Consider the following 12,367-nt stretch of genomic DNA (forward strand, 5'->3'; position numbering starts at 1 on the left):
TCTTGTTGGTCAATTCGTTATTTTAAATTTTGTACAGTATTTTTAAGATACAAGCTTAAGTCAGAGTACTTCTAAAAATGTAACTGAAGCCAATCTGGTCTAATTAACTTCTTAAGTGAACTCCAGCTATTTTAAAAAAGATTACTATGCTTTGTAACAACTGGATAATGAGTTGATTATATATATATTACACACATACTATACTTAGCACAACTGCTAAGTCAGCATCATTGCGAATTAATATATTTCTACTCTTAGAAAGTTCATTTAAATACTCCTGCTAACATTCATAAAACTTACAGGCATGAAGCCTGGTTTTCATAAAAGAGGGAAAAACCTTATTGCAGACTGCAAACTTCAAAGAGGAAATGAATTTATATTTTACCATTTTAGAGCATTAAAGCTTCTCTTGACACAGGGGAAACTTGCTGTTATTTAATTGAACTAAACCAGAGAGACAGAGGGTCTATTTCATTCTAGACAAGTGGAATTGTTAATGTGCTGATTGTGGCTCTAGAGAAAAGAAAAACATGCTAAGTGTATAGTACTACTACCCCATAAAGCCTGGACTTCAACAAACTATGAAAACCTTGCTTATTATAACTAAAGGTAAGCAGAAGTTTTAAAAAACTTTCTTTCCGTTCCTCTCAAATAGACTTTAGTTGACCATGCCCACAGCTTTATCAGGTTTCGAAGCTGGTGACAATAAAAAGTGACAGGTGAAAATTATTAGACTCTGAGAAGGAAAATGGACTCTACAAGGACGTTTTCTGCAAAAGAAAGCAGGAAGCAAATTCTAGCTCAAATTAGTTTTAAGATTACCAATGCATCCAATTTCAAAGCTTTTCTCAAAAGTGAAAATAATAATTAAATTTCTCAAGATGAACCTACATTGACTATTTTTGAAAAACAGACTTCAGAAATTTTTTATAACATACGATATTTTCTTTTGCTTTTGTTCTACCATTGTCGGAAGGCACATTCAGCCGAATTCCGGTAGCACTGATTCCATTTCTATTGCCTGTGTGTTCCTGGTGTTCTCTGAAGGTCCAAAGCTATTTGATGATGACCTGGACATACACAATTAAGAAACTTTGAATTTCGAATTAGCTTAAGAAAAAATATTTTCCTGCAGTAACAACTACAGAAATAGGTGTAGGCACAAAAGCTCCTACCAGAAGTGTGAATCTTTTTCTCTTGAATATCAGATATTATGCAATATAGTTAACATTACTCCCGTTTTTCCCCTTAATCAAACCACATAGCAGGCTTTTAGGGCTTTATTTAACACTGTTTTATTTTGGGAGAATTTCTTTCATATTTAGAGGTCAGAAGGTTGTTTACTTATAGCAATCCTTCCCATTTTCCAAAATAATAACAGGTTACATTTATCACTGCAGGACTTGCATCATGACTTTAACCTATATTTCTGAATGATGAGTCCCTTATAAGGTTGGAAACTACCCTGTGCATCCTTTATGGAGTCCAGAGAACATCCAGTCCCTCCTTGCCTCTTCAAATACCTAGTTGCCACAGAGATCTTCCATTTCAAATGATGTTCTTTTGGATCTTCCTCAAATGGTCTGTTTCAAAACAGACGGGGTGTCCTCCTGCCCCAGAGAAGAATGCATCCACATTTTTCTATACCTTCAGTCTGCAGTTTGAAAGAAGGCAATCTATGTTTCAAAAGCATGGAATTGTGATCAGCTTGAAAAAAGTTTTTTTAACTACCTCAAATGATCTGGCTCACCAGAGAGCCAGGTTATCCACACCATTAGATATGAAGATCTTTTCTTTGGACAGAATATAAAGGACAAATTGTTTGCATGCTCTCACACTGACACCCTAATACCTCAGCTAAAAGACCCTTTACTACAAATCCCAAAGATATCCTCTGTGGACAGTGTTCTCCAAGTCCTTAATATTCCAATTTTATTTTTCTGTTGAGGTAGACTCTATCTATTCCAAGATCACTAGTCAGTATCACAGTCTGATAGATGTGGAAAAGGCAAAATAGTTTTTTAGAACCTGATCAATCAGGAGAGCTATAAATACCTGATTACCTGCTAAGGCAACACACTGGTTTCTAGCCCTTTCGAAGACAGTGATCCCTCCAGAATGCAAAAAGAACAAATGGCTGGAGCTGCAGGCAAAGCAAGAAGAGTCTAGTTCTCCTTTTGCTGGCTTATTTCCTTCATATGCAAAAGAGCAAGTTCACCATTTTTGCTGATGAAAACCTAAGGGTGGGATTTGTGGGAAACAAAGCGGCATCAGGCCGAGATGCCTGTTGATCTAGAGCTTTTTTTCAATTCACACAGATCATTCAGATGAATGGTTGGTTGAATGAAAACGGCCTCTGCCTTTCACCTGTAAGAACTAAATTTTATTTCTTGCTCCCTGTATTAGCTTAGAAGAACACTCTGTGTCTTTATATGTGTATAAATATAGAATTATTATTTCTTCTATATTGGTGTTTTCATGATAACCATGATAAAAACAGTAGGGCCTTCATATAATAGAGTAATGAGGCACAATAAACTGCAGAATGTGTATCAGATGCTTTTAAGGACAGATAGTTGATTATCTTTAAAACAACTTATCTCCTGGTAGAGCCAGACAGCAGTAATTTGTCTTGGACAGAAAACTGGTAAGCACCTCTTTGTCCTTAAAAGTTTTTTATTAGATCATTTGCCTGTTTATACTCTGATATTAGGAAAAAACCCTTTGTATTAATAAGGATAAGGAAGTGCTAGGATTATTTGCTTGAGTGGCTGAAATTTCTTGAGGACAAATTAGACATACATCAGCAAGATATTACTTTATATACAGTTGATCCTGCTCAGGGATAAGAGTTACAGATTAGGTGACCTCTTTACGTTTGCATTTGTATGACATTCATTAATAGAGTGAAGTAAGAGCATCCTTATGTGAAGGAGGAAACACAACTTTAATCTGAATGAGTCCAATGTGCAATCACAGAGCATCACATAATACCAGTTGAGTGCTTGCATGAATATATGCGTGTGGGCTGGGGAAGTCAAAGACCTGTTTTGTCTCATTTCCTCCCCACTTCACCCTGGTTGCTTATGAGGCTGTCTAAAATCTCATTTGCCTGGAATGATACCTTTAAGTCTTGAAGTCTTACATCCTCCTTTTCTATCAGTATTACCTTCACTTTTTGGCATGTGTGTATACTTTATAGGACTTTCAACAGTGGTATTTTTTAACAAGATCGGTGTATATGATTTAGAATTTAGGGACCATTATCTCTGACCACTGTGTTACCTGCAGGAGTGACTGTGAGCATGGTCAACAAAACAGTCCATTAATGACTGACAGGACACGATTCAAAAAAACTAGGCTCTACGTTAACTTGGTCAAAGCCATTTACTTTACATTTGTAAAATATCTAGTTACAGTGGCCCAAACTAGAAGGCAAAATCTAGAATATATATGTGTCTGTATTCACAGTCATAATCACCCATTATATCATTTCGATAACAAAGCACTGTGTTTCTTGGAGCTATGTTTCTGACCTTAAAGAGTGAATTTATAAACTAAATAATGAGCTACAAGATTTGTTTTAAAGTGAATTATAGAGTGTTTCTCTTCTTAGCCTAGGATAGTATCTCGAAGGGCTAAACCAACAAGTAACATTTTTTGGAGTTTGAGTTTCACTTGGTCACCAAGTTCATACCTATGAAGAAAATCTGCAATTTAACATCAGGTCTAGAACTTTGCTCACTATGGTTCTACAGTGAGATAGAACGAATTATCTTGCTTTCAGCAGATCTTGTCAACTTTTAAGAGATTCTTTTAAAATACAGAATAAATGAACCCTATGTGCTCCAGACAGATTGATTCAATATTACAGAAAAACTCAATCGATCATTTTGATACTTATTCATTAATCAATTGTAATACTATCCTGAAGCCTGATCATTACCCAGTGGTTCACGGCATTTATTTGACAGTATTTTATAAATTCTGTTTTTATCCTGTGATACTGTGGTTCCTAGTTTATCTTAACATCTTTGGCCTGAAAACATGGTATGAAAGGGCAGTCTTAAATAATCTCTTTTTTTCCATTCTAATTACAATTTATCGTATTTTTCTTTTCAAGTCTTGCTAAGCCGGTACTACACCCTTAAATTATAGAAGAGCATCGTGAAGTTTACATGGAAGTATTTACAACAGTGTACGCATTTGCAGTAGATAGTTTCCCAAGCCAGACTTTTGGGAAATAATAATGAACTTCAGATATCCATAACTCATCCTGTATCTACTGAGGTAATCCTTAATCATAATGTGACAGCTGTTTCTACAGAGCCTTTCTAGTTACAATAATACCACTGAGTTAAAACAGGTCAGAATGACTAGTGAAGCATCTTACAGTCTGGGCGTCTATAGGTCTGTTAGGGAAGTATTCTCATTTTAATGTAAGAGAAAATTAACCATGTTTTCATTATATAATTTATGCTCCTATGTTATGTAGCAATTGCCTAGTTGGACTCTGCACCATGGTGGTCCCAGACTAATATGGTGATTTTAAAACCACGCTGAACATGGTTGCAGGGTGATCATGCAGAATTTTCCCCCACAGCTGATTTTTCTCCACTTTTGCACAGTGCAATGCAAAAAATGAAAAAAGTAAATAAAATCAAAAAAGGGTGATGGGCAAGCAGGTCAACTACTTGAGAGAACACGTGCAAGTATACCTCAGAAACACTATAGGTGGATGAGCACGAAGGGAGCCGAGCCTGGTTGTGCAGTGGGGAAAAGAAAACATTGTTAAAAAAGAAATGGTGGCACAGTAAGGGTCTCAAAAGGTTTTCTGTATAGGTGGTTCCAGCACTGAGACAGTAGCAGGGGGTTCATTAAGTTTCCAAGACCAGCTATTTCAGAATCTCCAAATTTAGGCTTTTTAAGGTGGAAGCTTCTTAAAAGAAAAAGGGTATTGTACTTGTGAAATAATTAAAACTAACGATGAATCTGAAGAAAAGTGTCAGTCTTTATTCCTCTAGAAAATTGGCATTGTGACTAGAAAACTATCTTCAGGACAATAAGACATTCTAGAAGGAAGCTTTACCAATCATCATCTTCATTTAACACTACTAGTTTTATTTTAACTCTGCAAAAAATGCAACGTGAAAACACGTTAAAGGACCTATTCTTCCCTATATATGTTTTTAGATGCTCAGAACTAGCATTTTGATAATCAAGTTTCTTCTTCAATCTCACTTCTCTAAAAAACAGAATAACTTGCAAAGGCTAAATTGCTAATGGCCAGATACAGGCCAACAGAAATCTGCATGTTATAGCCCTCCTTAATATAAAGAGCTGGGATTCTTGAGGGACGCTGTCCACTGTCAGCATGTATCAGCATAGACACTTCACTGGGAACACTATAGTTTTACTGACAGAAGTTGTTCTGAACCTAGAGTGTGGTTTAGCTATGCACAGATCACAACAATATGACTGCTTAGGCAACATTTTGTTAAGATATCAATTTTTCTATACTAGTATATCACTCCTAGATCAGAAATGAGTAAATAGTTTCCAGTTACTTATAGGTTTTCTTTTCTTAAAGTGAGTCTGCAAATCCTTTCTTTGGCTGAACATATTTCATATTTCAATTACAAATACTAATCTGAGTTTTAGGGTTTTTTTCCTGAGCTTGTGTTAGTCTAGTGATGATGTGATGACAACTGGCTATAAAGACTAAAAACACCCTAATAAATGAAATTAAAAAAACATGGTTCCTATAAATGCATTAAAAAACTCCACTTGATTTTTTTTCTAAAGGTAGAAAAACGACCTATCAGAACTCTGTGCAAAAATCCCTTAGACTTCAACAAAATTAGCACTGTACAATGCTTCAGATACATTGATGTTAAAGTGAACCCAATAAGAATTTCCACATAAATTGTAAGTGACCACTTCCTGACTTAGGCATTAGGATGGATTGAGTAGAGAAGATGATACTTAAAGTCTCTCATGAACATTCGTCAATTTCAGACATATGTATTTCATAATTCTTCACTGAAATGTAAAATATCACTTCCAGGAAAATTCTACATTCATATTTGTCTACGTTCATTTATGTTTTCATTATGTATGTCTATAGAGCTTCTTTTTTCTTCACAGAAAATTATAATGCTCTCAGTGAAAATATTTTTGTTCCTTTCTGGCATTCTGTATATATTTCCTTTGCTCTAACTAGATAATATTACCAAGGAAATCTGAATACTTCAGGACGTCTTAAATGTTCACATACACTCACCACTACTTCCTTCCCCTGATGACATGTTCCCTTACGACAACAAGCTATAGTGAGCTGATTTACAGAAGGATTATGTCACAAATAGAAAATGACTTTAGACAAATAGAAAGAGAATGCAGTTTTAAGAAACCAAGTATTAATCTTAAACAGTCTCTTTTCTTAAAAAAATGAGACTCCTTCCTCCCCCTCCCAAACAAATACTGAGCAAAAATTGTTTCTAGGAGGATTATTTTGAAAGCTTTCCAAGAAAGATAAGATGTGCTTTTGCTTAGGACAAAGTATGCTTACATGTATGCTTACATGACATAGGATTCTGCTATTCACCTAAGACTTTGGATGCATTTCTAATCAAGATTCTCATAAATAATCTCCAATCATTGCTGCCATGTTTCGTCCTATAATAGCATGGAGAAAGAAGATCCATTGGTTTCAGCTTTGCAGGTAAGGATCCAGAGAATGGATTAACAGCAAGAAACATCAAAGCAGGAGTGTTTTAAGTATGAGCAACTAAACAAACAGGAACACCAACAATGAGGAGGTTTGGAAACTTATCCAACAAAGTTTGAAAGAATTTGATTCGCCCTGTCCCTACACTAACTTACAAGAGGTATACTTTCAGCTAAACGCTTGTGTACTTTTTTTCTTGGACTGCTGTTACCTGCCTAATTATCCATATTTTCATTAATATCTAACCTAAGTTTATCATTTAGCTTCAATCTTATGCCTCCTAGTATTTGCTTTAAATCATTCCTTACTTTCTTCATATTCATAAAGTTCCAGTTGCCTAGAGGCAAATGATAATATTCCTTCTACCTAAATACCTGCATATTTTATTTCTGTTTGCTCTCAAATACACGTGCGCGCACACACACACACACACACACACACACACACACAAACTCCATATTTTTTTCTTATTCACACGTGTATAGACTCTCAGTTTACCTGTGTTATTTTCTCATAATGATGAAATCAAAGTTATGCTCAAGTGTTTTGATCTCAAAATGGTCTTCAGGAAAGGATTTATCAGTTCCCTACTCTTACAACCAACACTCTTGCACATACTGATTGCTGTTTCTTTATTTTCAACAGGATCATGCAATGAGATTGTTCAATCCGCTGCACACATATCATTTCCAGATCCTTTCCACATCATTGCTTGCTTTCTGTCTAGTCTCCTTTTTTGAACATCTGCCTGATGTCAGCATTCCTTAAGTGTACTGCTTCTGCAATATTAAAATTAAATGTCGATATATTTCTAAGTTCCTTTGATGATTCTGCAAACTGTCACTTACTCTGCTTCCAGTTTGCTGCCATCTGTGAACTCCTGTAATTTAACTTTTGACTGTTTCTTCCAGTTGGAAAGAGGGAGCAGCTCTTCCTATTTTGTATGCTGCCTGACAATCCCTACCCATTACTTTGGGAGACGCTAGCTAACGTGCTAACATTTGAGCCCTGTTCAGATGTGCTGCTAGGCTTTTTTTTCCCCATGAACATTGAAGTTGAGGCACCATACTCTCTGTCACAGAAATTCCCCACTGTGATAATGATTTTAAAAGAGCTATGCCCATTTACACAAGCTGAGAATCTGGTCCAAAGGCTGCTGGAACAGTTTGCCATTAGTCTGAGGGCCACCCTGCCATTACTCAGATTTTTAATAACAGAACATAATGACTAGGAATGAAAGCCCCATAAACATAATCCTTCATCATGATCAAAGAAGGCAGGTACTTAAAGTAAGATAGCATATAGCCTGCAGGAGACTAGTCTCCACGAGACACAATTTATACGAAAAATGATGATCCAGGTTTCATTAAACATCCTCTATGGACAGTATTTGGCCTCTACGATGAAATCTGAAAATACTGTTCTTGGCCAAAACCAGAACCTTTGATTTGGAAGTATGTTGGTTAAGATCCACACAGAAATTGTTTCACACGTTGCTTGGAAACTTTCTGTAGAATTTCTATCTTTAGACTTATGCTTTTCTGATGGGCTTCTCATAGTATGTTTCTGCAGAACTTAGGCTTGCATTTAAAATTAATTTTAGCCTGCACACTTACCAAAAAAAATCTTTGAAACACTGATTGAAGCAGTATCGTTCTGTTGAATCTGTGCTGAACTTCTCTAACGCTTTCAGGAAGGTATCAATTTTAAACAGATTTTATAAGTTTTAAAAAATAAACCAGCAACCTGTTTCATCCTTGATCATCTCAGTAGCTAATACACTTTATTTGATATTGCCACATTAATTTGAAGAGGTAGGAGAGTGCTAACAATTCAAAGTCCTAGAAGACTAATTTTCTAAGTAACATTTAATTTTAGCTTCAAATATAGGTATTTTGGAAGGATCAAAGAATTAAGCCGTGAAAAAAATTGGAATATCTACAAGCAAGCTGAGTGAAGATCTCAAGAGGAAATGGAAAAACAGATCTCAGTTCAGGAAAACTTTCTCTGTAAACAATTAGACATTCCTACTGGTATTAAAAGTACCTTTTAAATTAATCACTAAAAAAAAATCTGCTTAATCAACTAGAATTTTAATGCATGTTTTCAGTGCCCATTACTTTACATATCTGGCAGGCTTTCTAAACTTCTGGTAGAATCTTAGATATTCTGCAGAATTTTGATGTTTCCTATATATTTCTAATGACCTTAGCCTTTAATGTGGGAAGTGTGTCTTTGAAATTCATTCTGAAACAAAGGTTCCACCTTAATATTACGCACAATTGTGCAATAGCATTTAACTTTCACTTATGGGGCTGGCCATCAGCTACTTCATGTTCCCCCTCCCACACCATTCAATACATTTTCCACACCGTAGTAGTATTAATAACATTCATTTAAACCCCTTTCCAAAAACATTATGGAATACATGAAAATAATTTTAAAGATGAGTTATTAACAGATCCCTCGTTATTTTCTTTCCAAATGTCCACCACTTACTATGGATTTGTGCTATTATTTGATCTACCAATCACGTGTATTTTCTCTTTTAAAATGTTGCCTTATCCAAAATATCCATTATTATAGTATGGATCAGACTGGTAGTGAAAAGCAGCAGACTTCAGCTACATGCTATTATACCTGTGATGTGTCCTGGTTGTCTGAAGAAATTTAAAGGGCATATGAAGAATATATGGAACATTTTAGTTCCTTGCATATCTTGTGTAGGGTATGGCCACGATAGAACAGATAAAGTCGCACAGAGGAACAGAACAATTTCATGGAAATTAGTTCGTATAATATCTATGGTTAACATGGTCATAGTTTTGCATTTTAAACCTCTCCCCCTGTGGCATTCTATGCGAGAATATGTATCTAGAACACTTTCTTGTAGTAAAAAGTTTCATGTAATTCTTTTCCTGGCTTTATGTTTATACACCAGTATTAAATCATGAATTTAAGGGTGAGGAGTCTAAAATAAAGGTCTCTCTTCGCCTTGATTATAGCTACTAAATTTAGCATGTCACCAAATGAAAAATATCACACAGTTTATTCTCCCAAAAACTTGATTCTTAAAGAAATTTGCCCGTGAAATGATAGTCTGTTCATCAACTGATTTTATAAAAAGCCGCAATGTATTAGCAGCTCAGTTTCTTTGTACTTGACCTGCAAAAGATTATAAGCTCAGTGACTTCTATTTGACAGAGGCAGAAATTAACTTCATGTCAGACTTACAGCTCAATATGCAAAGGCATCCAAATAGGGTAAAAATTATCAAATCATCATCATTATCTTTCACTAGATAGCCATAGCGGATTATATACTAACATGATTGTGCTGAGAATAATGACAACAGTCACAGTGTATGGAAGACACAAACAGGACATGACTCTAAAGAAATTATTCTGAGAGTCTTCACTGAATGATTGTGCAAAGGGATAAATACAGTTATTAACTTTTATATTTACTGTGCTCAAAGCTGTTCCTTTCTAATTTTCATTACACAGCACATTATGCAGCTTAAACTATAAGTTCTAGAGAATTAATTTCTGAAAGGCTGCTCTTTATGAAGAAAACTAATGAATATGAGGTCCTGCTGTCTGTATTGTTACGTTAGCTACAACAACTTGTTTTCTTAAAGATTTCTGTGAAAAATGGATAATCTTACAGAGGTGTCATCACTGATACGCTAGATCTTAATCCTTTTTTTCATATGATTTTTTTTCTCATTAAAGCACAAATATAACATGCAGGAAATATGCTGCAGAATTTTTGTATTAAAGGAGACTGCTAAAAATATAAGCAGTGAAATTTGCATAGCTGGCATCCAAACAAATATTAACCTATCTTCAGAGATTAGCCATAGTTTTCAGTTCAGTTAAAGTATCAGTCACAGGCAGAGGATACACGGCGATCCTTCAAACTAGGGATATTTATTTTACTTGCTCCTAACTTTAATGTTCAGGAAAATTTTAGATGTGCAACTTTGGTTTTGGAAAGGGATTTGTTTTAGCTGGTATTAAAGCCAACCAAAGTTTGATTAACATTCATTAAAATGTAGGAGGATTTTCTTTTAAACAAGCCCTGTCAATTAGGTCAGGTTTCTGATACACATTAAAATGAAAACCCAGCTAGTGAAGAACGAAAACACAAAGGAAGAAAGAGAGAGAAAGGAAAAAGATGGGGATGAGAGGACAAACTAATCAGATTGGGTGTTACCAGCCAGCGGAAGTTTTAAAAAAACAGATCACCGAGTGAAATCGTACATTTACTCGGAGAGAGCATCCTTTGACATTGCCTTCTAGGTGATCTCTGAGCTCCTCCAGCTTTCGATGGAGCTACATGTAAACATCAGAAAATGAATTGAAAAAGCAAGCTGTTCTCTTGTCACGTTCTTTCTTTTTTCTTTCGTTCTTTGTTTTATTTTTTTTAAACAAATAGCATAACACATTTCTCACTGCCTTTAGCAAAACATTTCAAGACATCAACGTGCTTTGCACAATACAAACATACATACTCAGCAAACTCTGGAACTGGATACAAGATTTTTGTACTTGAATAACATGGCTCTTTTTTCAGTTTATTTTTTTCAGGAAAAAATAAATATATAAAAAACAATGAACAGATCATTCTAAAGCTACTGAATCTGCTACATTGTGTATCTAGTTTTTTTTTTTTTTTGTAAGGCAGTGTACTAGACTTTTTCAATTAAGAATGACATTTTAGGGGTGACTTTTCACATTTGGAAATCTTAATTAGGATTTTCCATTCTCTATATGGATATTCATATCAGATTTTGTGGCTAAGTATATTTTTTGGGTAGTGAAATTAAATCTTGGGCAGTCAGACAAGAAAGCAGGAATCCTAAATTAGGTGTCAATATTTGAAAATTGAATCCCAGTGTTTTAAACTAGTGGCTTTCATAGTGATACCATATTCACAAAAATAATAGATGAATCTGAGCCCTTAAATAAGCTACACCTCTTGCATATGTATTAGCATTAGGCATATAAAATTGTATGTGATGACTCATTAAAATGTAGAAGTCATAATAATTATCTGCACAATTTTCAAAACAGACTAGTAGCTGTGGCTGCCTGTGTTTTCCTCTGTGTGAATTCAGCGGTACTGAATGTCTGCTACAGAAACAACAGTCCATCAACCATGCACAGTGTTCTCACATACACTGTAACTAATACCTCTTCCCAAAACACCAGATGAAAAGCTAAAGCCTCACAGACAGGTGAGGTGGTGTCATTACTGGAAAGAGGTGCATAATTAATCCTTCCCCTCCCCTTCTTTATGCTCAGTGAAATAACATTTTCACAAAGAGCAGCTGTAGAGCAGTGCTAGAGAACAGAGAGGATGGCTTGTCCTGGAACAAAAGCAATATGCACACATACAAGTACCAAACAAAAAATCAAAAACCAAGGAGGCAGAAAAAGGCAGGGAGAGTGCAGAAGAAAAATGAATTAATTAGCGCTTGAGAAAGTGCTAAAAGGAAATGAAGTAGAAAAAAGGTGGAAAATTGGATGGTTGAAAAAGAGACAACTGTTGAGACAGAATCTTAACAGAATGGCCTAGACTGCACATGATCAGCAGCTTGGTAAATCTGGAGAATTTCCTGTGTTTTAAACC

General features: G+C 35.3%; 1 protein-coding gene across 28 annotated transcripts in view; it reads right to left on the minus strand.

The window, feature by feature from the left end:
• The window catches only part of GPHN (gephyrin), a 325,345-nt gene that overhangs the window by 74,606 nt on the left and 238,372 nt on the right, over positions 1 to 12,367 (minus strand). For 6 of the 28 annotated variants that reach the window (XM_068946248.1, XM_068946240.1, XM_068946245.1 and 3 more), the window contains 2 exons: positions 10,996 to 11,067; positions 4,719 to 4,760 (listed from right to left, as the gene is read on the minus strand). The exons of 14 other annotated variants lie outside the window; for them this stretch is intronic. In XM_068946248.1, the coding sequence (XP_068802349.1) occupies positions 4,719 to 4,760; positions 10,996 to 11,067 (114 nt within the window). The remainder of the gene's footprint in view (positions 1 to 4,718; positions 4,761 to 10,995; positions 11,068 to 12,367) is intronic. 8 more of the 28 variants (XM_068946258.1, XM_068946260.1, XM_068946268.1 and 5 more) reach the window with 2 other exon arrangements.

The sequence above is a fragment of the Struthio camelus genome, chromosome 5 (genome assembly GCF_040807025.1).
Source record: "Struthio camelus isolate bStrCam1 chromosome 5, bStrCam1.hap1, whole genome shotgun sequence".
Lineage (NCBI taxonomy): Eukaryota > Metazoa > Chordata > Aves > Struthioniformes > Struthionidae > Struthio > Struthio camelus.